General features: G+C 44.8%; 6 protein-coding genes across 14 annotated transcripts; 3 read left to right on the forward strand and 3 right to left on the reverse strand.

Moving 5' to 3' along the window:
* Positions 1-345: 345 nt before the first annotated feature.
* LOC108030677 (acyl-protein thioesterase 1) lies at positions 346-3385 on the reverse strand. Of its 5 annotated transcripts, none has more exons than XM_017103706.3 (6): positions 3231-3385; positions 2868-3026; positions 2773-2804; positions 1599-2142; positions 1487-1504; positions 346-624 (listed from the first exon to the last, which is right to left on the reverse strand). In XM_017103706.3, exons 2-6 carry the CDS (start codon positions 2913-2915, stop codon positions 568-570), a joined length of 699 nt encoding a protein of 232 aa, XP_016959195.1. In that variant the 5' UTR covers positions 2916-3026; positions 3231-3385; the 3' UTR covers positions 346-567. The 5 variants fall into 5 exon arrangements, with proteins under 5 accessions (XP_016959195.1, XP_016959198.1, XP_016959199.1 ...); XM_017103709.3 differs by having other exon boundaries at positions 1487-1541; XM_017103710.2 differs by lacking the exon at positions 346-624 and adding an exon at positions 719-847.
* A 2995-nt stretch (positions 3386-6380) lies between these two features.
* LOC108030512 (PCI domain-containing protein 2 homolog) lies at positions 6381-7663 on the reverse strand. The gene has a single exon (XM_017103400.3). It carries the CDS (start codon positions 7615-7617, stop codon positions 6430-6432), a length of 1188 nt encoding a protein of 395 aa, XP_016958889.1. The 5' UTR covers positions 7618-7663; the 3' UTR covers positions 6381-6429.
* Positions 7664-8236: 573 nt separating this feature from the next.
* On the forward strand, positions 8237-9896 carry LOC108030637 (1,5-anhydro-D-fructose reductase). Its single transcript, XM_017103647.3, has 5 exons — positions 8237-8437; positions 8583-8725; positions 8780-9308; positions 9374-9543; positions 9658-9896. Exons 1-5 carry the CDS (start codon positions 8369-8371, stop codon positions 9704-9706), a joined length of 960 nt encoding a protein of 319 aa, XP_016959136.1. The 5' UTR covers positions 8237-8368; the 3' UTR covers positions 9707-9896.
* Positions 9897-10331: 435 nt separating this feature from the next.
* Positions 10332-14467, forward strand: LOC108030635 (aldo-keto reductase family 1 member B1). Of its 5 annotated transcripts, none has more exons than XM_050886037.1 (7): positions 10332-10466; positions 10527-10611; positions 12705-12847; positions 12910-13393; positions 13459-13667; positions 13850-14045; positions 14335-14467. In XM_050886037.1, exons 1-6 carry the CDS (start codon positions 10381-10383, stop codon positions 13893-13895), a joined length of 1053 nt encoding a protein of 350 aa, XP_050741994.1. In that variant the 5' UTR covers positions 10332-10380; the 3' UTR covers positions 13896-14045; positions 14335-14467. The 5 variants fall into 5 exon arrangements, with proteins under 5 accessions (XP_050741994.1, XP_050741997.1, XP_050741995.1 ...); XM_050886040.1 differs by having other exon boundaries at positions 13850-14039; XM_050886038.1 differs by lacking the exon at positions 13850-14045 and having other exon boundaries at positions 10334-10466.
* A 450-nt stretch (positions 14468-14917) lies between these two features.
* Positions 14918-24169, forward strand: LOC108030496 (serine-rich adhesin for platelets). The gene has a single exon (XM_050886036.1). It carries the CDS (start codon positions 14918-14920, stop codon positions 24167-24169), a length of 9252 nt encoding a protein of 3083 aa, XP_050741993.1.
* A 297-nt stretch (positions 24170-24466) lies between these two features.
* On the reverse strand, positions 24467-24736 carry LOC108030552 (uncharacterized). Its single transcript, XM_017103445.2, has one exon. It carries the CDS (start codon positions 24734-24736, stop codon positions 24530-24532), a length of 207 nt encoding a protein of 68 aa, XP_016958934.2. The 3' UTR covers positions 24467-24529.
* Positions 24737-25103: the final 367 nt, after the last annotated feature.

A 25103-nucleotide genomic window follows, 5' to 3' on the forward strand; every position in this document is an offset into this window, starting at 1 on the left:
ATCAAGTTAAAATATAATTATAATTGTCTTTGACGCAACGAATATTTAGATTGTTTTTAAAAAGGGATAAAGGGATTACAGAATAAATCAGATACTTTTTCTAAATTCTTTAAATTCCCTTAAAAGCCGCGCCATATTTATCGATACAAAAGCTATATTACATAGAAGCTTTTACAAGTGACGCAAGCTCAGACAAAAATACCAAGGCTTATAGATAACGTGTCATGATGCGCTGTGCAACACTGGGTAACATTTTAAATATTGTCTGTTTCTTTGGCAAATTTTGAAGTGGATTCACTGGATGGAACTGGCCTGGAGCCCCTTTCGATTAAGTTGGTCTTGCAGTTGGGAGCTTCAAATAACTTTATTGGCCATTCGCTTTGGCGAACCAGTTTCTTGTCACTTCACCAGGTGATAGGACAGCCTTTCATGGTAACCAAGTCCATCGTGTGTATGTACAAAATAATTACTAAAAAATACAATTCTCATGCGGCTCGAGACGTCCTGACTAGCGTGAGGAGCTTTGATTTGCAGAAGGAACCTTCACTACACTAGCATTGGATGCTACTATGATATCTGGCAGCATTGCGCCTTTCTAGCCATGTTCTGGCTCTCCCAATGTGTCTGCAAATATATAGATGAGATATGGTGAGTGGAGCGGCAGGACTACGGGTTTAGCAGGTGAAAAATGTATTTAAAGAGAGTCTGAGGCGGTATATTTAAGTGTCCGGGGAGCCATTCAATCTGAACAACCGGTTTGTTTATTGCCATTGTATTAACAAGTGAAGGATGTAAATTTCAAACTTCAGCCGGTGGGGCCGCTCTACAGATGATTGTTTTTCTGTTGCTGTGCGAAATAAAATAAAACAAAAATCGAAGAATAAAATCAAAATATAATCAAAAATTACATGTTTCATGTTAGCTACAACGAACAAACAAATGTTTAGTAGAAATTGCTTCCTCACAACATCTGGAATTGTCCCAATTGCCAGTGGAATAGCAAAAACAAAATCTCTGGCAATAGGGGTTTGGGTGAGATAGTGGTACAATTTAGATTGCGGCTCCCAGTTTCTTGGATTATATAACTTTATTAATTTCAATTTAAATACGAACAAGTCCCAAATAAGTAAACCGAAATAATTAGCAGCGAACAAATATCAAAGTGAGTTCTATACTCTGACACGTCTCGCGCAGGCGAAATTCCCTCTCAAATTGCTTGTATTTTGGCTTTCATTAGGTATAGCTACCGTGTGTATAATTGATTGCTTTTCGAATTGATTTTTAGTGATAATTTCCATAATTGGGCTACGAGAGAGTCTACTCGTATAGTTCTCAGTGTGACTCTCTTACTGCGCTTTGATTTTCATTAAATACGCTTTAATCGTGTTCAGCTGCTCCAAATTTCGTGATCGTTGGAATGCAACGGGCTGGGTCGGGGGCTTTCGTACGTTCTAAGAGTGCTAAGGTTCAGTGGAAATTAGTTTACCCATTTACTGATTATGTCCTGTAATCGAGAAGAGCAGAGTGAGCGTAATGAAGTTCTTTAGCGTTTCGATAGCCATGGGAATTCCGAATGGCGCTCAGTGCGCCCCACTCACCTTGACGTCATCCATCTCGTCATCGGACGACGAGTGCGAAAGTCCATTGTACGTCTTGAACGTCACATTCTTCATGAACGACTTGAGCAGACTCGCACTCAGCTGGCCGAACTTGTAGGGCACCACGGGATCGTAGTCGCCGTGCGCCTGGAAGATGGGCACATCCTCGCTGTTCACCTTGGCGCCGGGGAACTGCTTGTGCAGCGGCAGCCAGCAGGACAGGGCCACCACGCCGGCCAGCGGCTGGTCGTATGTCAGCGCCGAGTACAGCGCCAAGGCGCCTCCCTGCGAGAATCCACCCAGGACGATCCGGTTGGCCGGAATCCCAGCACTAATCTCCTTCTGTATCATGCCGTGCACGTTGTCGCGGGCCGCCTGGATGCCCGGCTCGTCCTCGGGCCCACCGATGTCCAGGGTCTTTAGGTCGAACCAGGAAGGCATCCGGAAGCCGGCGTTCAGCGAAACGGGCTGTGTGGGCGCCGTGGGGCAGATGACCTTCATGAAAGGCGGCCGGATAGCGGCCAAGGCGCTGCTCCATCCATGACTGCAAGATAAAATAACCATTAATATAGTTCTTAAAAAATGAATCAATTATTTGATTCAAGCTTTAAAAATGTTGTACTGTTTTCATTTCCTGCAGAATAGTTATTCATGGACGCATTCAAAATAAATAAACTTCTGAAAATATGTAACCGGGGTGGTATCTTAAAAATTTGGCACTCGATAAAGCTACTTCTAAGCTCGAAATTTATAATTAACTATTAAAATATTCGAAAACTCTCTCGGGACTTCTTATCTACAATTTTAATTTGAAATGGGCCTGCATACATATGTATATTTTATGCTGGAACGAATTACGACTTAATTTTAAGAGTTCTGGAATTCTCTGAGGACTTTTAATCTATTAGTTCAATCTATGGCACTTTACGTACACTTGTTAAGTTACTCCCTGAGGACTTTAACTTTGTGGTGTTACTCTGTAGAACCATTAATGCAAACCTCAAAGGAAAGAAAGCATTAGTAATAAGCGATTGAGAATTGAAAGTGATATCATAAATGAACAAATTAAAAATGTAGAAATAAATCTATCCAGCTTTTGTTTGATTTTTGGAATAGTTGTTCGAGGGAATAGTGCTATAAGTTTGAGTCCCTGCAAACTGAGGACACCACTTACCCCGTATCACCCAGGCCGTGCATGAAGATCAGCTGGAATAAATGGACTGGTTAGCACGCAGGGCTCCGCAAAGGGGACTGCACGGAAGTACTCACCGTGGCGGTTTGCTTGACCGTGGCCTCGACAATGACCGGCGCAGCCATGTCCGCTTTGGGTTTAGCCTCTACTTCTAGGGGACGCACGATTCCAGGTACTCTGCGATTTGGCGACTTGGCCCTGCTTCGTCGCTCGGTTTTTGCTGTGTCAGCGGACTTCTGCAATGCGAGGGGAAACAAACACTGTGTAGTTCGCGGCTCAGTTATGTCACGTTGTAAGCGCAAAGCAAAATTAGTAATATTGATTTTACGATGGCAAAATGACAACACGCAGCCGGCTGGGGAAGAGCTCACGCTCGTTTTAGGTATTCGCCGATAATTGTTAATTGCACACCCTTGAGCGGCTGGGTCTAGACTATTTACCAAGTACGCCGCAAGTCTTGTTAATTTGTTTAATTTCGCTCAACTACGATAATTCTCGTAGCTGCCGTCCTAAAAGTTCCGAAGTGTATTAGTGTGACCGCGGCGATATGGCTGCAAAAAACATCGGCGGTGCACCGATACACCTATGTTTTCCGAAACTAGGAAAACATCGGGGTTTGTGGCCACATTAGGTATCGATTAACAATCGGATAGGTCCTGCCAACTTTTTTTTTGTAACAGACCAGCGAGCAGGGCGGGTAGACCTGCCAACTTATTCATGAGGTAATGGTGGTCACCCGGACACAACGGAGTTTTGACTCCATGGCTTGTGGGTGGCTTGTGTGCGCTGTGAGGCGTTCGTTGTACCGACTGGAGTGCCGGTTTATTTGCTCCCGGACAGGGGGAACAAGAAGCATCTGCAATCCTACGTAGCGCCCGGTTTTGGATCCTTTGGACTTTCATGACGTTCGAGTCTGAAGCCATGCCCTATAGTTGGATGCAGTACGTCATCGAATGAACAGCAACACTTTGTTACAAGGCTCAGCTTGCTCGTGTGCTTAAGCAACCAGTTGAGCTTCCTCAACTTAGCTAGACATGTAGCAGCTATTTTAGTTGTGTGCTGCTTCCAGATGAGCCTCTTGTCCAAGATTAGGCCCAGGTATTGTGCCTGTGGTTTTTGTGGGATGGTGATGCCGTGAAGCTCAACAGTAGGAAGGATCTGTGGTCTCAATGAGAAATTGCACTGTTGCGACTTTCGTCCGTTTAAGGAGATATTCAACCTGTTGGTCAATTTACCGGACGTGTCAAGGAACTCCTGGGTAATTCTTGACGCTTCGGTTCGACATGAGAAGTTTGCAAGGAAGCAGTGTTATCAGCGTAAGTGGCCAGAAGCGTGCCCGGCTCATTGAAACACGGCAGATCAGATGTAAAGAGGGTATACAGAACGGGACCAGAACGCCCTTAGGAACGCCAGCTCGAATAACTCTAATGTTTGACCTTTCTCCTCTCACCTTGACCATAAAACTTCGATCAAGCAGGTATGATTTGAAGAAGAGCAATTGGCCAGTCGGGAGAAGGGACTTCAACTTGTAAAGAAAGCCATCGAGGGCTTCCTTGGCGTCGAGAAAAATAGCAGAGCGATATTGCTTATTCCCAAAAGCATTAAGAATATGTTCAATAACCCGTTGTGCTTGCTCAGGAGTCCCATGTTGATGTCTGAAACCAAACTGGTGGTCTGGAATGGCGTCCTGTACTCTTGTTACTGCCATCATTTTGCTTAGGAATATTGCAGATCAGACCCAGTCAATTCTGGAATGGATTAGCCAGGTAAAGACGACTGAGATCAGAACACGAAAAAAAGTTAGCTTCATAAGGAATAGCTGCGACTGTGCTAGAAGGCGAAGTGCGCATTTTGCCTTGAAATTACCATTTAACATGTAAATAACCGAAAAATCAATTTGCAACATCGCCAAAATTAAAGCTATGGCCAAGATTCTACAATATGTAAATCAATTGTTTGGGATGAGTGCACAATGGCAGTGGTTCCTCGCTGGAGGCACTGGACGGAACATTGAAAGATCTTTGTGACAACCAAAATTAGTGGGACCATCTTGCTCGACTATACAATGGAACTAGTCTGGCTGTGAAAATGCTGATGATTAACGTCATTGAGTCAACAATCATAAAAGGAAAATACAAAGGAGAGGATGTCTTGATGCCGCGAATACCGATGAATTCAAAGCATTTACCATTCGATTTTAAGCGCTTACAATTTCCAGTACGTCTGGCCTTTGCGATGACAATAAATAAATCCCAAGGTCTGTACGAAGTCTGCCGGGCCAGCTAGTATATCTATATTTTTCCCAAAATGTGTTCCGCAAACTAATTGCCAAAAGATTCTGCAAGTGTGTATTATTGATGTTTGTTTGTCCGCTCCTCGACATGGAGAAGACTTTGAAGGAGCAGAAGTGCCTGTCAAGGGAAAGAAGGTACGGTCCCAAAGAGGCGGAATAAATATGGGAAAAATTAAACTATTTTGACAAATCGACTGATGGCAAGACAACCTGTAAAAATAGGGCCAAGTTGTCCGCCTTTATAAAAAACCTAAAGCACTGTAAAATCACTTCAGATTGCTGGACGTCCACGGCCAACGAGTGCTATGTTACTGTGACGTGCCATTTCATAGCAGAGGATTTCGAATTGCGCAACGCTGCGTTGTCCACTGAAAAGCTCCTCGACGGTACGGGCCATTCTTCTGGAAATATTTCAAACTTTATACGCACTGTACTCTAGGATTGGAGTTTTAGAAAAGGTAACTGCAATGGTCACAGATAACGCCAATAATACGATAAAAGCAAGTGATCAATCATTTTGACCGTCTAGGACTGTTTGGCTACAGAAAAAACTAAGTCCATTCATAAGACATATTCCATGCTTTGCGCATTCAATCATTTTGACTGTCCAGGACTGTTTGGCTACAGGAAAAACTAAGCCCATTCTTGAAAAGTTTAGGCGCATTTTGTTTTTTAACAGTAGCATAATTGCGTATGCCAAGTTTAAAGAGGCCCAGGAATGCGAACGCCCTTATAGTTTAAAGCAAGAATGTCAAACAAGATGGAACAGCGCCTATTATATGGTGAACAGAATTTTGATCACAAAGGTTGACATCGCTAGTGTGATACTAAACACGCTTAAAGGGCCAATGCCGCTAACATCTGATAAAATATCCGTTCTGGAGTATTTAAAGGCATCTGAAAAACATCGATGTATCTATACATTGAATTTTTTGGGTCTAATATTGAAAAACGATTTTAATCCATATCATACCATATTTCCCGCTCTACGCGACGATTACTGCTGATAATACCAGCCGGGCTTACAATAAATACTATTTTTGGTATATTTCAGTTTCGTAAAATACCTCATATTTAAAAAAATTAATTAATTTAAATAAATTCTATGCGACGTTTCTATTCTTTTTATAATTAGATAATATGAAAAAAAATTTTTAAATTACTAGTTTTAAATTTTTTAATGCTCGTTTTTAGATCCATAAACTTAAATTTAAATATACTTTTTATAATTTTTTCATTGATCACATTGTTAAAAGCTCTTCCTTGCATGCTCCCTCTATTCAACAATAAAACACACTCTAAATTTGATTCCTTTACTCTTAAAAACTCACAATCAATTAAATGCACTACGTGGATATGGAAGGGAATGGATTTTGCTTGGACACGACCAGCTTGTTGTGGGCATGCGAGATGTAGCCCTTGATCTTTCCCTCGTAGATGAGATTGGCCACAATGCAGTGCGTCTCGTCCAGAGAAACATCGTTCAGACCCACAAACTGCAATGCCGACAGAAAGTCGGCCATGTCCAACTGGTGGGTTTGCCGGATGGCAAAAACCTTCTTGAACAGATTCCGGTACACGAGGAACTTGAGCTTTTCGACCAGCAAATATATGCCACTCCTGATTAGGACCAACTCTTGATCCCTGACAATTTCGTCAAAGCGTTTCACATTTCCCGCCTTCAGGGCCAGTGCAAGATCGTGGAACAGCAGGAGATCATAGCGCTGCAGGAGTGCTTTCGTTGGCAGATAGCCCAGGAGCATCTTCACCGGGACCAGGTAGATGAGAATCAACCGCTTGTTGCTGGCAAACCGATCCGGGCAGTTGCTGAAGGCATACGACAGGTCCTGCACAGCTGCCTGGTAATTGGAGTCGAACATGGCTCGTCTGCCCACAAAGTACTTGTAGGTAATTTGTTCAGGCAGCGGAAAGGAGTCCTTAAAGACGCAATTGTCAATGGCGCGGATGAGGGGCTTGCAGAGATGCAGCTTGTTGATGCGGAAGTAGATCTTGAACAGCTGATTGACCAGGTTCATCATGCCCAGGCGCTTCGTATCCTCCTCCGAGGCGCGTCCATCGGCGGCGCACACGCGGAAGCAGGCCATCATGCAGTCGGCGGCCTTCTCCAGCACGTGACCGGGTGTGAATCCTCGACAATGCTTCTCGCAGGCCTGAGCCAGGTACCTCAGATCCAGGCAGACGCGGTACATCAGTGGAAGGCACCAGTTCTCATCCTTCAGCTGCTGCAGGAGCCTCACCACGGCTCCGCAGGCTGCAGCCTGCTGGGTGTAGGCCTCCATATAGCCGGGAGGCTCCTGCGCTAGGTGGTATAGCACCTTGAGGTGCGCGGACACCACTTCGTCCAGTGGCGGCTTCAGGAATCGGTCCACCAGCTTCTCCGGCTGCGCGATGTACAGGTTGTGGTTCTGCACGTGCACATCTCGCAGCGAGAGATGGGTTCCCAGAGATTCGCCATCGTAATCCTGGGAAGCATGCAGCACGCTTGATAGATAGTTATTTACGGTGCCGAACATTGTTTGTTTTTTTTGCAGGCGGCAAAACTTGTGATGACAGCACAACGATGGTTCTTAATTGTTAGGGATGGCAAAAAGCATCGGCTATCGATACTGTATCGATACTTGTCGATAAGGTTTAAACTAAATTTATTTTCGCAATTTAAAGTTGTAATATTTAATATATCTGACTCATTGTCTTTAAATATTCTCTTCTTCAAGTTGTTGCAAATTAATATTAATAAATTAAAAATTATTGCAAATTAATATTAATAAATGAAAAGAACAAAGCGTTTTAATATCTTACATTTACATTTTTACATTTACATTTTTAAAGAAAAAAAAAAATTGTTTGTAACAATGTTAAATATAAAAATTTAAAAGTTAAGAAAAAATATAGGAACGTCAATAGGTTAAAACTAGGGTCCGTTCATAAAATATCTAATTTTGCTCATACTTGGTAAACAAAAAAAAAGAAAGAAAATTGTATGTTTTTTAAATTTACGAAAAGATTTTGAAAGACTCCGCCGCTTTAAATCTATTTTGTTTCGCGAAGGTCTTTTGCTTGCCCAAAATGTTTCTAAATTTAAACAGTACTTATATATATTCGTGATAGCAAAGCAGTCACAAGAAATGTGGTTTGTAGCCAGTTTAATAGGCCTTTGGGTTTAGTTCATTTGGTAAATTACAAATTAAAGCTTTGAAAACACAAGTCAGTATCAATTCCGAACTTCGCAAGGAGCAAAAGGACTCGGCGTTCGAAAGTTTAGGAATGTCGACGCCAAATTTTCTTTTAAGCAATGGAAAAAATATGCCGATGGTGGGTCTTGGGACTTGGCGGGTGAGTGCTCGTATATATAATGCTCTTAACAATCGACCCACTGAAATGTGCACTTCTTATTTCACGGTCAATGTCAAAGCTCCTAAAAGTTATGCGAAAGCTTCTGTTGCACCCCAGTATTTCAACTCCACTTTCCCCCATTTAGAGCCCCCCAGAGGTCGTCACTCAAGCGGTAAAGGATGCCATAGATATAGGGTACCGCCACTTCGATTGCGCCCACATATATGGAAATGAGGCCCAAGTGGGCGCAGCTCTTCGGGAGAAGATAGATGAGGGCGTTGTTACCCGGTAAGTGGTCCTTCGAGGCGTATTTTTATATAATAATATACTCTTTTTATCCAGGGAGGACCTCTTCATCACGAGCAAGCTCTGGAACACCCACCACAAGCCGGAGCTGGTTCGATCCGCCTGCGAGACTAGTATGCGGAACTTGGGAGTGAACTACCTGGATCTGTACCTGATGCACTGGCCCATGGCCTACAAGTCGGGCGACAACCTGTATCCCACTTGTCCGGACACGAACAAGGCTGCATTCGAGGACATCGACTACGTGGACACATGGCAGGCCATGGAGGATCTGGTCGACGAGGGGCTCTGCCAGGCCATCGGCGTATCCAACTTCAATGAACAACAAATCACTCGCCTGCTGGGTGTGGCCAAGCTAAAGCCGGTGGTTCTGCAGATCGAGTGCCACCCGTACCTCAGTCAAAAGTCTTTGATTACCCTTTGCTATGATAACGCCATTGCTGTGACCGCTTACAGCTGTCTGGGATCAGGACACACACCCTACGAGAAGCCCGGGGCGTACCCACTGCTCCAGCACCCGACCATCCTGGCCATAGCAGAGAAATACGAAAGGACTCCGGCACAGGTATATATCTTATTATATCTAATAAATTTCATCAAACGGTATTCTTGTATCTCACTATCCTGCAGGTGCTTCTCCGCTATCAGACGCAGTCGGGCATCATCGTCATCCCGCGATCCGTGAGCAAACAGCACATGCTGGACAACTTCAGGCGAATCTGGGACTTTGAACTGGCCAGCGACGATGTGAAGGCCATATATGACCTGGACTGTAACGGTCGTTTCATGACCATGAAGGCGTAGGTGTCAAATTTTTGATTAAATTTAAAATCTCCCTTATATCATTGCATATTTCCCGGTCTATATTATCCTCATTTACCATTCCTGAAACGCTTTATCTCTTATTTTGGCAGGGCCTATGGACACCGTCACCACCCCTTCGAACCAGTACAGGCTAATTAAGTAATTAGTATAAGATGTTGAACGTGTCCTACAAAAATTTAAACATTGCGGTTGCCTATTGTGCTGAGGTGACGATCCACTTCCAACTGCCTCCGTCGCAGATGGATGAGAGGAGCTAAGGAATCAAAATGTAGCTATAGTGACACAATGTGTTATTCAGATAATATAATAAACATATGTTACCGCGTAAGTTGTTCCAATAATACCCTGAGGCTTGGAACAGGGTTACATTTAGAAGTAAAAAAGTATGTTTTAAAAATGTCATTGACAAGTTGCTCTTCGCAGGCTCAAAAGAAGACATTTTGGGCTGCTCCTAAGAGACTAATATGAATATATTATTTACTTGAAACTAGTCGTAATTTGATCTACTCCTATATACCAAGTTGAAAACTAATTATAATTTATAATTAAGAGATTATTTACTTAAGAAAACATTTAGGTTAAAGGCTTTAATTAGATCTGTTCCTGGATTATATTAAATAAAGATGTTAATTAAAAAAAAAAAAAAAAAAAAAAAAAGACAAGTTGCTCTAAGATGTGGCTTTTCATATTTATATACACTTTTATTCTGTTATTTTTTGTTTAGTAATAAATAGCACTACAAAGTAGGCATTGCGTTGTCAAATCATTACAACACTAAAATAGAAGAAAATTTACCTCTCCACTATCTAAAAATGAACAGTTTATTGAAAATTCGACTGATTCGGCCTGTTTTTGGCTTAACACAGAGAAATTATGGAAAGATCGAGCGTTTTATGTGGTAATGTATAGGGAAAAAGCATGAATGTAAGGAAACTTGAGAATAATATCAAGCCATCAGGTGCCAGAAGGAAATAGCCGGAGTTCCCAAAGTGGTTTTCTTAGACGGAAACGAGATTCCAGTAATTGGACTTGGCACTTGGAATGTAAATATCAGTGAATACCTATTTTTCATACATAACAGCCATGAAAAACCTATCTAAATATGTATTTTGAAACGGAATAGTTAGAAATCTTACTAGCAACTATGATTAAAATACAATTGTGCACTTATAGCTCTTGCAACTTCAAATCGATCCCAAGTCGATGTATGTACCACAAATATACACCTTTGTGTTTTTTAAACTTTACCGCAACTTAATAACTTTAAGAAAATATTAAATGAATTCTTAAATACAATGTTATTTTTGCCCAACGATATATTTTAAAAATCTTAAAGTTTAAACCCAACTGACGATCGCTCAGCTGTTTTGCCCGACCTTATGGTGCAGCCCTGTTCCGAAAGCTTTCGGTTGGTATAAAAGCGGCCATCAGCTGGGGGAGTCGTTCAGTTTGCGAAGAAGAGACGGTAGTCGAAGGTGCTGCACTATAAGTATTCAAATCCTTTGCCAGCAAACAAAATAAGAGAATTCCGAGTGAAATGGCTGTGCCAAACGTCAAGTTCAACAACGGCAAGGAAATCCCAATCATTGGTCTGGGAACCTGGGGCGTAAGTAGAACACTATCAAGTACTGCACAAATTGCTCTATGGCAAGTGCAAATTGTATATCTGGGTTCTCATAATCGGGTAGTTTTCCGCTGCCCACGACTTCCCGCTTTTTCTCATTTCTCTTCGCTCTGATGTCTAAAAAACGGGGGATAAAAGTGACACGCGTCGCATTGCTGATAGTTTGCCGGCTATATTTGCCGGTCATTTTATTTTTGCATATACAAATACAGTATGTTCATGTGGGAGCGTCGAATCTCACAGCTACGGTACAAAAATAACAACTATGCTAATTACTAGTACACGTTCACACTAACATCAAGTAGTTCGTGGCTCGCAGATCTCCATGACCCTTTCGCCAAGGTGACCCTTTCTACCTTCTTATGGCAGTGGAAATTTTCGCAATTATTTGCCACATCACATCCAGATAGACCCCACAAACATCCATATATTTGGGGCACATAGTTGGTCGCTCCAACAAGAATTACGGGCCGACAGAAGTTGATAAACGTTCTTATCTGAAGTGGAGGATTTCAGTTTTGTTTGAATGTTTTAGGCAAGGGAAATGGGGGTATGTTGCACCTAAAGCATTCATTAAAGACGCGCCCCTCAGTTCTAAAACCTCCGAGTTCAATACGGTTTCTAACGAAAAAGCTCTTTAGATTACAGGGAGAAAACTAGCTGATAAGCGGTGTTTAATTAGCAAGGGTATTATAAGGGTATTTTTAATAGGTCTTATCTCTACGTTTACTTGTACTGTTTGTAGAGCACAATAGGGGGAGGCTTGGTGCTCACACCCATAAATTAAACTCGGTTCACTTTCCATAATATTAACGTATTATGTCAAAATTAAATGAAAGTCTTTAACCTTTCTTTCCTCTAGAAGATTATAGAGAATTCTAAATATAAATCATTAATTATCAGTTTAAAAAATTACGTTGAAATATACACACATCCTTTTACTTTTGTATGAAAGGCCCATAGAAGCCTAAAAAATTCACGTGTTTGTATTTTAGTAGTCTTGATCTTCTGGGTACACATTTATGATGCGGGAATCAAGGGGCCTGATAAGTAACGTCAAGTGTCAGATAGGCGGACCTACAGTACTCGATTCCCGAATCACGCTCCTCATAACTGAAACTTTGCTCGACATCGAATTGCGAAATTCAGTTTAGAGCTTAGAATGTTCCATGATGACGTACTTATCAATGCTGCAGATACTTAAGTTTCATGCGTCCCAAAAGACCTTCTTTCTAATTCACAGTATTACTTGCAAAAATTCTAGAAGGATTATTTATTAGCCCTGTAAAGTGCTAAAGCCAATTAGAGAACTCAAAATAGCCTTATGAAAATTGTGCAACATTCAAAGCCAGCTGCCATACCTTACCTTCCAGACCTTATGAGGCTGGAGTTACAACCAGTTATATATTTAATTAATATAGTTGTACCTCAATATCAATATGGATTTGAACTAAACTACGAAATTAGTTATGTTACTTTAACTAATCTAATATGTCATGTTTATTTTTCCAGAGTCCAAAGGGCGAGGTCACCGAGGCTGTGAAAGTGGCCATTGATGCCGGATACAGGCACATCGACTGTGCTTTCGTCTACCAAAATGAGGACGAGGTTGGAGATGGAGTTGAGGCCAAGATCAAGGAGGGCGTTGTCAAGCGGTGAGTTACAAACCTGTTTTCTTCTGCTTAGAACTATGGTACTAAGCATTACTTTCTTGCAGTGAGGATCTGTTCATCACTAGCAAGCTGTGGAACACTTTCCACCGTCCGGACCTGGTCAAGACAGCCTTGGAAAACACACTAAGTGCCCTGAAGCTGAAGTACCTCGATCTGTACCTTATCCACTGGCCCATGGGCTACAAGGAAGGCTGCGAACTGTTCCCCACCGATAAGGATGGCAAGACCTTGTACTCGCCGGTCGATTACGTCGACACCTGGAAGGCTATGGAGAAGCTGGTGGAGGAAGGTCTGGTCAAGTCCATTGGTGTCTCCAACTTCAACAGGAGGCAGATTGAGCGCGTGCTCGAGGTGGCCAAGATCCCACCAGCCACCAACCAGATTGAGTGCCACCCCTATCTGACGCAGAAGAAACTCATCGATTTCTGCAAATCGAAGGATATTACGATCACCGCCTACAGTCCCTTGGGATCTCCCAACCGCCCATGGGCCAAGGCTGGTGATCCGGTCATCCTAGAGGAGGCTAAGGTATGTTTTCTGTCATACAAAGAAGTTAAATTACACTTAAATTGTTGTGTGCTTTAAATTTGTAGATCAAGGAGATTGCCGCCAAGAAGAACAAGACTCCTGGACAGATCCTCATTCGTTACCAGATCCAGCGTGCCAACATTGTCATCCCCAAGTCTGTTACCAAGAGTCGCATCGAGTCCAACTTCCAGGTGTTCGACTTTGAGCTGACACCCGAGGAAGTCGAAATTATAGAGAGCTTTGAGTGCAATGGTCGCCTGGTGCCCCTGCTCAAGTAAGTCCATAAGTACCCCGAAAATACTAATTTATTCTCATTATTAATGAAGCCTGGTTTGCTGGGTATTTGAACAATATCAGACATTTATTCTTCTGAAATATTATTCCTACTTTCACAACACCCCCTGAACCTTCTTTTGCAACCTATTATAAATCGCCACTTTATTTTTATTTATTTAGAGATGCTGGTACCCACAAGTACTATCCATTTCACGACGAGTATTAAGCTTTAGGAAATTGATATCTGCAAAGCGAGAAGTTATAAAGAAGAAGAATTCGTTTAAATGAAAAATTATACCTATTGAAAACTGAAACTCTATCAAGAAAAAGATCCAAGTAGAATGCTGATCTACATAAACATGAACATGAGGTTAACGTATGTTTTCAGAATTTCAAGCGCATATGTGTTTATTTTTCGATGTTTGTGTTTTCTTAAGCTTAGTTTACTTAGTTTATTTATTAGCTTGCCTTCCCCTGCTTGTTATTTAACATTTTTTATTTGCTTTGTTGAATAATTTGAACATATTAATTGGCTTGAAAATAGTTTTTGTTTGCCGAAGCTAACCCAATGTTTTCTAAGCTATGATTTGCTTTGGTTCTTAACAACTAGCCCATATGAGTCGTAATTCTGCGAACCTAACAGTTTTACATTTTAATAATTGCAGCCAGTACGGTCACCCCCACCACCCTTTTGAGAAGGACGAATACTAGTAGACAACACAGTGCACAGTTCAAACTTATAATTTGTTACATAATCATTTAATCTTTAATCATATGAATAAACAAACATGAAAATTACGTTTTGACTTTCCTCTCCATTGTTTAAATTTGTATGGAGAACTGGCTGGCCAAATAAAAGGTTCTCTTGTGCCTTAATCCTATTGTTCAAAAATCGGTTAATGCACCTCTGACGTATACTTCTGACACGAGCGAGCGATTTACGTAAAGTCAAAATATCTAACAAGTGTTTAATCCAAGCTAAGAATAAATATTTTGCACAGTTGTTTCTCTAATGGGTATTTAAAAGATATTGACTTTGACGTATAGTATAGTATAGACAATAGACAATTTTGGGTAAACAAAAGAAGTACCAAATGTTCTTTAACAAATAAAATTTGCAAGCTAGACAAGCATCTACGCAAATAGCCAAAATATAACGAAACTTCGAGCCAGAGGGTATAAAAGGTTTCAAAAATTAAATTTGGCCAACAGATCTAATTGATCCGACTCCGGTATTCTTGGCGGATCATGCGCTCGTTTTTCCTCGCGGTTCTGGTCGCACTTGTTGCCTTCGCAGCGGCTCAATCCGAATCTAAAACGCTTACGGCGGTGGCCACCCCGGATATAAAAGCTCAGCCTTGTTGTGAAAGTGTTCGACAAACTTTGATTGAAATAAGAAAGGATATACGTCTATGGCTGCTGGACAGGCTCTTCGGAAAATTGCTTCTCTTGCACGACGGAGAACTGCTAGGTAATCCGAATTACGTAAATTGTGTTAACGGGAAAAAAGTTCTCGAACTATCCGATGAGATCTCTGCTAAGGGAAAATCCTTTAATAATAACGAAAAATTTGGCCAGTCGTCGACCACAATCACAACGACAAACTCTACGGATGAGGGTCAAGCCAGCACCTCATCTGACCCGACTGTAAAAGTGGCTCAGGGAGCGAGCAGTGGTGGAAACTCAAGTCAGTCTTCGTCCACAACGACAACGATAACATCTTCGGATGAGGAGGAAAACACCGTGTCCTCTTCTCCTGCAGTAGAAGCCACTGAGGAAGCTTCGTCGAACGATGGGGGAAACTCCGCTCAGTCCACCACAACATCTACAACCACAACAACAACGACGACTTCTTCGGATGACGGTCAAGCCAGCACCTCATCTGACCCGACTGTGGAAGTGACTCAGGGATCGAACAGTGCTGGAAACTCCAGTCAGTTTTCGTCCACAACCACCACGACAACATCTTCGGATGAGGGTGAAACCACCGTGTCCTCTTCTCCTGCAGTAGAAGCCACTGAGGAAACATCGTCGAATGATGTTGGAAACTCCGGTCAGTCCACCACCACCTCTTCAACAACAACGACAACATTTTCGGATGAGGGTCAAGCCAGCACCTCATCGGACCCGACTGTGGAAGTCACTCAGGGAACTAACAGTGGTGGAAACTCCAGTCAGTCTTCGTCCACAACCACCACGACAACATCTTCGGATGAGGGTGAAACCACCGTGTCCTCATCTCCTGCAGTAGAAGCCACTGAGGAAGCTTCGTCGAACGATGGGGGAAACTCCGCTCAGTCCACCACAACATCTACAACCACAACAACAACGACGACTTCTTCGGATGACGGTCAAGCCAGCACCTCATCTGACCCGACTGTGGAAGTGACTCAGGGATCGAACAGTGCTGGAAACTCCAGTCAGTTTTCGTCCACAACCACCACGACAACATCTTCGGATGAGGGTGAAACCACCGTGTCCTCTTCTCCTGCAGTAGAAGCCACTGAGGAAACATCGTCGAATGATGTTGGAAACTCCGGTCAGTCCACCACCACCTCTTCAACAACAACGACAACATTTTCGGATGAGGGTCAAGCCAGCACCTCATCGGACCCGACTGTGGAAGTCACTCAGGGAACTAACAGTGCTGGAAACTCCAGTCAGTCTTCGTCCACAACCACCACGACAACATCTTCGGATGAGGGGGAAACCACCGTGTCCTCTTCTCCTGCAGTAGAAGCCACTGAGGAAACTTCGTCGAACGATGGGGGAAACTCCGCTCAGTCCACCGCAACATCTACAACCACGAGAACAACGACGACTTCTTCGGATTACGGTCAAGCCAGCACCTCATCGGACCCGACTGTGAAAGTGACTCAGGGAACTAACAGTGCTGGAAACTCCAGTCAGTCTTCGTCCACAACCACCACGACAACATCTTCGGATGAGGGGGAAACCACCGTGTCCTCTTCTCCTGCAGTAGAATCCACTGAGGAAACTTCGTCGAATGATGGGGGAAACTCCGTTCAGTCCACCGCAACATCCACAACAACGAGAACAACGACGACTTCTTCGGATGACGGTCAAGCCAGCACCTCATCGGACCCGACTGTGGAAGTGACTCAGGGAACTAACAGTGCTGGAAACTCCAGTCAGTCTTCGTCCACAACCACCGCGACAACATCTTCTGATGAGGGTGAAACCACCGTGTCCTCATCTCCTGCAGTAGAAGCCACTGAGGAAACTTCGTTGAATGATGATGGAAACTCTGGTCAGTCCACCACAACATCTACAACAACAACGACAACATCTTCGGATGACGGTCAAGACAGCACCTCATCTGACCCGACTGTGGAAGTCACTCAGGGATCGAACAGTGGTGGAAACTCCAGTCAGTCTTCGTCCACAACCACCACGACAACATCTTCGGATGAGGGTGAAACCACCGTGTCCTCATCTCCTGCAGTAGAAGCCACTGAGAAAATATCGACGAATGATAGGGAGAACTCCGGTCAGTCCACTACCACCTCTTCAACAACAACGACAACATTTTCGGATGAGGGTCAAGCCAGCACCTCATCGGACCCGACTGTGGAAGTGAATCAGGGAACTAACAGTGCTGGAAACTCCAGTCAGTCTTCGTCCACAACCACCACGACAACATCTTCGGATGAGGGTGAAACCACCGTGTCATCTTCTCCTGCAGTAGAAGCCACTGAGGAAACATCGTCGAATGATGGTGGAGACCCCGGTCAGTCCACCACCACCTCTACAACCACAACGACAACGACAACATCTTGGAATGAGGGTCAAGCCAGCACCTCATCTGATCCGACTGTGGAAGTCACTCAGGGATCGAACAGTGCTGGAAACTCCAGTCAGTCTTCGTCCACAACCACCACAACAAAATCTTCTGATGAGGGTGAAACCACCGTGTCATCTTCTCCTACATTAGAAGCCACTGAGGAAACATCGTCGACTGATGGTGGAAACTTCGGTCAGTCCACCACCACATCTACAACAACAACGACAACATCTTCGGATGACGGTCAAGACAGCACCTCATCTGACCCGACTGTGGAAGTCACTCAGGGATCGAACAGTGGTGGAAACTCCAGTCAGTCTTCGTCCACAACCACCACGACAACATCTTCGGATGAGGGTGAAACCACCGTGTCCTCATCTCCTGCAGTAGAAGCCACTGAGAAAATATCGACGAATGATAGGGAGAACTCCGGTCAGTCCACTACCACCTCTTCAACAACAACGACAATATTTTCGGATGAGGGTCAAGCCAGCACCTCATCGGACCCGACTGTGGAAGTGAATCAGGGAACTAACAGTGCTGGAAACTCCAGTCAGTCTTCGTCCACAACCACCACGACAACATCTACGGATGAGAGTGAAACCACCGTGTCCTCTTCTCCTGCAGTAGAAGCCTATGAGGAAACTTCGTCGAACGATGGGGAAAACTCCGGTCAGGCCACCACAACATCTACAACAACAACGACGACTCCTTCGGATGATGGTCAAGACAGCACCTCATCTGACCCGACTATGGAAGTGACTCAGGGATCGAACAGTGCTGGAAACTCCAGTCAGTCTTCGTCCACAACCACCACGACAACATCTTCTGATGAGGGTGAAACCACCGTGTCCTCTTCTCCTACATTAGAAGCCACTGAGGAGACTTCGTTGAATGATGATGGAAACTCTGGTCAGTCCACCACAACATCTACAACCACAACGACAACATCTTCGGATGACGGTCAAGCCCGCACCTCATCTGACCCGACTATGGAAGTGACTCAGGGATCGAACAGTGCTGGAAACTCCAGTCAGTCTTCGTCCACAACCACCACGACAACATCTTCTGATGAGGGTGAAACCACCGTGTCCTCTTCTCCTACATTAGAAGCCACTGAGGAAACTTCGTTGAATGATGATGGAAACTCTGGTCAGTCCACCACAACATCTACAACCAGAACGACAACATCTTCGGATGACGCTCAAGCCCGCACCTCATCGGACCCGACTATGGAAGTGACTCAGGGATCGAACAGTGCTGGAAACTCCAGTCAGTCTTCGTCCACAACCACCACGACAACATCTTCTGATGAGGGTGAAACAACCGTGTCCTCATCTCCTGCAGTAGAAGCCACTGAGAAAACTTCGTTGAATGATGATGGAAACTCTGGTCAGTCCACCACAACATCTACAACCATAACGACAACATCTTCGGATGACGGTCAAGCCAGCACCTCATCGGACCCGACTGTGGAAGTGACTCAGGGAACTAACAGTGCTGGAAACTCCAGTCAGTTTTCGTCCACAACCACCACGACAACATCTTCGGATGAGGGTGAAACCACCGTGTCCTCTTCTCCTGCAGTAGAAGCCACTGAGGAAACATCGTCGAATGATGGTGGAGACTCCGGTCAGTCCACCACCACCTCTACAACCACAACGACAACATCTTCGAATGTGGGTCAAGCCAGCACCTCATCTGACCCGACTGTGGAAGTCACTCAGGGATCGAACAGTGCTGGAAACTCCAGTCAGTCTTCGTCCACAACCACCACGACAACATCTTCGGATGAGGGGGAAACCACCGTGTCCTCTTCTCCTGCAGTAGAAGCCACTGAGGAAACTTCGTCGAACGAAGGGGGAAACTCCGCACAGTCCACCGCAACATCTACAACCACAAAAACAACGACGACTTCTTCGGGTGACGGTCAAGACAGCACCTCATCTGACCCGACTGTGGAAGTGACTCAGGGATCGAACAGTGCTGGAAACTCCAGTCAGTCTTCGTCCACAACCACCACGACAACATCTACGGATGAGGGGGAAACCACCGTGTCCTCTTCTCCTGCAGTAGAAACCACTGAGGAAACTTCGTCGGATGATGGTGGAAACTCTGGTCAGTCCACCACAACATCTACAACCACAACGACAACATCTTCGGATGACGGTCAAGCCCGCACCTCATCGGACCCGACTGTGGAAGTGACTCAGGGAACTAACAGTGCTGGAAATTCCAGTCAGTCTTCGTCCACAACCACCGCGACAAAATTTTCGGATGAGGGTGAAACCACCGTGTCCTCATCTCCTGCAGTAGAAGCCACTGAGGAAACATCATCGAATGATGGGGGAAACTCCGGTCGTTCCACCACCACCTCTGCAACCACAACGACAACGACAACATCTTGGGATGAGGGTCAAGCCAGCCCCTCATCTGACCCGACTGTGGAAGTCACTCAGGGATCGAACAGTGCTGGAAACTCCAGTCAGTCTTCGTCCACAACCACCCCGACAACATCTTCGGATGAGGGTGAAACCACCGTGTCCTCATCTCCTGCATTAGAAGCCACTGAGAAACTATCGTCGAAAGATGGGGAGAACTCCGGTCAATCCACCAATACCTCTTCAACAACAACGACAACATCTTCGGATGACGGTCAAGACAGCACCTCATCTGACCCGACTGTGGAAGTCACTCAGGGATCGAACAGTGGTGGAAACTCCAGTCAGTCTTCGTCCACAACCACCACGACAACATCTTCGGATGAGGGTGAATCCACCGTGTCCTCATCTCCTGCAATAGAAGCCACTGAGAAAATATCGACGAATGATAGGGAGAACTCCGGTCAGTCCACCACCACCTCTTCAACAACAACGACTACATTTTCGGATGAGGGTCAAGCCAGCACCTCATCGGACCCGACTGTGGAAGTGAATAAGGGAACTAACAGTGCTGGAAACTCCAGTCAGTCTTCGTCCACAACCACCACGACAACATCTTCGGATGAGGGTGAAACCACCGTGTCCTCATCTCCTGCAGTAGAAGCCACTGAGGAATTATCGTCAAAAGATGGGGAGAACTCCGGTCAATCCACCATTACCTCTTCAACAACAACGACAACATATGCGAATGACGGTCAAGACAGCACCTCATCTGACCCGACTGTGGAAGTCACTCAGGGATCGAACAGTGCTGGAAACTCCAGTCAGTCTTCGTCCACAACCACCACGACAACATCTTCGGATGAGGGTGAAACCACCGTGTCCTTATCTCCTGCAGGTGTAGCATCTGAGGAAACATCGTCGAATGATGGTGGGAATTCCGGTCAATCCACCACCACCTCTTCAACAACAACGACAACATTTTCGGATGTGGGTCAAGCCAGCACCTCATCGGACCCGACTGTAGAAGTCACTCAGGGATCGAACAGTGGTGAAAACTTCAGTCAGTCTTCGTCCACAACCACCACGACAACATCTTCGGATGAGGGTAAAACCACCGTATCGTCTTCTCCTACAGTAGAAGCCACCGAGGAAACATCGTCGAATGACGGTGGAAACTCCGGTCAGTCCACCAACACCTCTACAACAACAACGACAACATCTTGGGATGAGGGTCAAGCCAGCCCTTCATCTGACCCGACTGTGGAAGTGACTCAGGGATCGAACAGTGCTGGAAACTCCAGTCAGTCTTCGTCCACAACCACCACAACATCTACGGATAAGGGTGAAACCACCGTGTCATCATCTCCTGCAGTAGAAGCCACTGAGGAACTATCGTCGAAAGATGGGGAGAACTCCGGTCAATCCACCATTACCTCTTCAACGACAACGACAACATCTTCGGATGACGGTCAAGATAGCACCTCATCTGACCCGACTGTGGAAGTCACTCAGGGATCGAACAGTGCTGGAAACTCCAGTCAATCTTCGTCCACAACCACCACGACAACATCTTCGGATGAGGGTGAAACCACCGTGTCCTCATCTCCTGCAGGTGTAGCCACTGAGGAAACATCGTCGAATGATGGTGGGAATTCCGGTCAATCCACCACCACCTCTTCAACAACAACGACAACATCTTCGAATGTGGGTCAAGCCAGCACCTCATCTGACCCGACTGTGGAAGTCACTCAGGGATCGAACAGTGGTGAAAACTTCAGTCAGTCTTCGTCCACAACCGCCACGACAACATCTTCGGATGAGGGTAAAACCACCGTATCCTCTTCTCCTACAGTAGAAGCCACCGAGGAAACATCGTCGAATGATGGTGGAAACTCCGGTCAGTCCACCAACACCTCTACAACCACAACGACAACATCTTGGGATGAGGGTCAAGCCAGCCCTTCATCTGACCCGACTGTGGAAGTGACTCAGGGATCGAACAGTGCTGGAAACTCCAGTCAGTCTTCGTCCACTACCACCACGACAACATCTACGGATGAGGGTGAAACCACCGTGTCCTCTTCTCCTGCAGTAGAAGCCACTGAGGAAACATCGTCGAACGATGGGGAAAACTCCGGTCAGTCCACCACAACATCTATAACCACGACAACAACGACGATTTCTTCGGATGACGGTCAAAACAGCACCTCATCTGACCCTACGGTGGAAGTCACTCAGGGATCGAACAGTGGTGGAAACTCCAGTCAGTCTTCGTCCACAACCACCACGACAACATCTTCGGATGAGGGTGAAACCACCGTGTCCTCATCTCCTGCAGTAGAAGCCACTGAGGAAACATCGTCGAATGATGGGGGAAACTCCGGTCGTTCCACCACCACCGCTGCAACCACAACGACAACGACAACATCTTGGGATGAGGGTCAAGCCAGCCCCTCATCTCACCCGACTGTGGAAGTCACTCAGGGATCGAACAGTGGTGGAAACTCCAGTCAGTCTTCGTCCACAACCACCACGACAACATCTTCGGATGAGGGTGAAACCACCGTGTCCTCATCTCCTGCAGTAGAAGCCACTGAGAAAATATCGACGAATGATAGGGAGAACTCCGGTCAGTCCACCACCACCTCTTCAACAACAACGACAACATTTTCGGATGAGGGTCAAGCCAGCACCTCATCGGACCCGACTGTGGAAGTGAATCAGGGAACTAACAGTGCTGGAAACTCCAGTCAGTCTTCGTCCACAACCACCACGACAACATCTTCGGATGAGGGTGTAACCACCGGGTCTTCTTTCCCTGCAGTAGAAGCCACTGCGGGAATATCGTCGAATGATGGCGGAATCTCCGGTCACTCATCGACTACCACAACAACCACAGCGACATCTTCTTCGGTCGAGGGTCCTTCCAGTATTCCATCCCATGTTATCGTCAAAGGCGGCAAATCGGGCTCAAAATGGACTAAAACCACAAAAACGTATACGTCGAGGACTTCCAGGGTTCCCAAGTTGAATGGAAATTATAGCTCCAGCTCAAGCAAAACTACTACAACAAAAACGACTAGCTCTTCCTCGGCACCTAAAATTAAGCGTTCCTGGTCGAGCTCATCGAAAAAAATGTCCATTGATGGAAAATCGAACAGGACTTCTTCGACAACGACAACAACGACTTCTATAGATAAAGGTCAAATGAACTCGTCTTCGGACCCCCTTATCGATATCATTCAGGGTAGCCCTTTTAACAAGAATAGAAGCTCTAACAAGGTCATCACAACGACTACCTCCTCTGAGAGCCTGATTGGAGCTGCTTCTCCTCCTGTCGTCAAAGTGGTTAAGGAAAGTTCCGTAAGCAAGGACGGAAAAACCATACGATCTTCCACCACCACAGTAACAACTACAACCACCAATGGAAGTAATAAGTCAGGTATCTTGTCTCTTCCAGTGGTTGAGCTCGGCAAAGCGGTTAATGGCGGAAAGACAAGCTCAAAGTCCTCAACGACAACCACAACGACATCCACCAAAGCAAGTAAATCTTCAGGTATCTTGTCGCTACCAGAAGCTGACGCCAGCATATCACTTACGGGCGGAAAGTCAGGATCAACATTGACAAAAACCACTAAGACGTACACCTCAAAAAGCTTCGCAGTTCCCAAGTCTTCTTCGAGCAAAACGACAACTACAACCATAACTTCGAAAACGGTCCCTAAAACTGAGACTAAATACTCTTGGTCTAGTTCCTCGCATAAAGCCTCAAATCCTATCCGCTTAACACTGCCACCCGTTAATGGAGGCATCTCTGTTGGCGGAGGAGATTCCTCGAAATCATGGTCAAAGCTTCTTAAAAGAAGGACCGCAGGTGGTGAGTCCATCGCCACCGATGGTTCATCCCTTTCTGGTTCTGTTGTAGGTGCAGGCGGCACTCGCGGCGCACAGTCCTGGTCCCAGCGATCAGGATTCTCGGGAGGCAGTTCTTCTGCCCAGGAATCTCCAGACATCCGCTTCCGGCTAGCCCGAGGTCAGACCAGTAACGATGCTCAGTTGCAAAACTCAAATTCCTGGGCCAGAAGCAACAGCCGAGACAGCGGAAACTTGGATAATGGAGCCCTATCCTTAGAGGGCCAGAGTGTGCAGGGGTTGGAGGGCTCCAGTGACGCATCTATGATCCAAGGAGGCTACGTGGGCGCAACAGGACAGTACCCCTACTGGTGGGGCGTTGGAGCCAGACGAACCTGGACGCCTTATGGATGGCGACCATACGGAAGCGGATGGGGCGGTTGGAGCAATCAATATTAAAGTTGGGCCCTGCGAATGGAAAAGGCCAAAAGAAAACGGCCGATGACTTTAATTAATACGATTGTAAAATATATGCATCTGAATATTATAAATCGTTTTATTCGTGTGGGTGATTGTTAGATTGGTTTATTTTTTTGAGTGCTTATCTTTTGGAGATTGCTCGTGTAAATATATTTTCAATTTTTGGGCTATTTGGGCTTTATATTTTCATAAAATTATGGTTTATCAATTATGATTGAAAAAGTGGAAAATAAGTGGAAAAGTTACATACAGTATTCTCGGGTAATGCTTTTTTATATTTCGGTTTATTTAAAAAATGACATAAAAAATTGAAAAGTTGAACAAAATCAATTTTAGTTTCTAAAAGAAAAAGTAAAACTTGTTTCCACTGCTGCTGCCGTTAAAGAACTTAATGAATTCCGCCCATGACCATTGTGGAGCTGTCGGATATTCTGTTGTAGATTCGGGTGCTTCGGTGGTTGCTGTAGCTTCAGTAGTTGCGGCGTTGGCACAAGATATGGCCACTAAAACCACCGAAAAAATAAAAAATAAATCGTGGGTCTTCATGTTTAGACTGCAGACTAAAATTTTATTTGCGAGTTTTGGTGTTTTATACCTTTCCAAAAAAGAAACCACTGTTGTTATACTTAGCTAAATATTTGCACATGTGTTTTAGTTTAGTTTCTAATTGCAAAGAGTCGGCAACCTGCGTGATAGAAACCGAAAACGAATATTGACTTTGAACTCGTCAAAGAGATTTCGTGTTTGTATTTTTATGATTTAAAAAGCCCTCAACTGCCTATTACGCCAAATCTAAGCTTATCAACTACAAAAGGTAATATAAACTAGAAATAATCGATTTTATACAAATGTATTAAACATAAGCTCAAAAAAGATGTAAGAATCAAAAAAAAATTACTATGATTGAATCTAA

The sequence above is a fragment of the Drosophila biarmipes genome, chromosome 3L (genome assembly GCF_025231255.1).
Source record: "Drosophila biarmipes strain raj3 chromosome 3L, RU_DBia_V1.1, whole genome shotgun sequence".
NCBI classification, from domain to species: domain Eukaryota; kingdom Metazoa; phylum Arthropoda; class Insecta; order Diptera; family Drosophilidae; genus Drosophila; species Drosophila biarmipes.

Bases quoted from the DNA above. Each gene is read 5' to 3' on its own strand.
- LOC108030677 (XM_017103706.3), bottom strand. From the start codon at position 2,915: ATGGCTGCGCCGGTCATTGTCGAGGCCACGGTCAAGCAAACCGCCACG. The intron at 2,805-2,867 runs GTGAGTACTTCC...CATTTATTCCAG, and splicing joins CGGTCAAGCAAACCGCCACG to CTGATCTTCATGCACGGCCT. The intron at 2,143-2,772 runs GTAAGTGGTGTC...TTTATCTTGCAG, and splicing joins CACGGCCTGGGTGATACGGG to TCATGGATGGAGCAGCGCCT.
- LOC108030512 (XM_017103400.3), bottom strand. From the start codon at position 7,617: ATGTTCGGCACCGTAAATAACTATCTATCAAGCGTGCTGCATGCTTCC.
- LOC108030637 (XM_017103647.3), top strand. From the start codon at position 8,369: ATGTCGACGCCAAATTTTCTTTTAAGCAATGGAAAAAATATGCCGATG. The intron at 9,309-9,373 runs GTATATATCTTA...ACTATCCTGCAG, and splicing joins ACGAAAGGACTCCGGCACAG to GTGCTTCTCCGCTATCAGAC. The intron at 9,544-9,657 runs GTAGGTGTCAAA...TTATTTTGGCAG, and splicing joins CGTTTCATGACCATGAAGGC to GGCCTATGGACACCGTCACC.
- LOC108030635 (XM_050886037.1), top strand. From the start codon at position 10,381: ATGAACAGTTTATTGAAAATTCGACTGATTCGGCCTGTTTTTGGCTTA. The intron at 10,467-10,526 runs GTAATGTATAGG...TCAAGCCATCAG, and splicing joins AAGATCGAGCGTTTTATGTG to GTGCCAGAAGGAAATAGCCG. The intron at 13,394-13,458 runs GTATGTTTTCTG...TTAAATTTGTAG, and splicing joins TCATCCTAGAGGAGGCTAAG to ATCAAGGAGATTGCCGCCAA.
- LOC108030496 (XM_050886036.1), top strand. From the start codon at position 14,918: ATGCGCTCGTTTTTCCTCGCGGTTCTGGTCGCACTTGTTGCCTTCGCA.
- LOC108030552 (XM_017103445.2), bottom strand. From the start codon at position 24,736: ATGAAGACCCACGATTTATTTTTTATTTTTTCGGTGGTTTTAGTGGCC.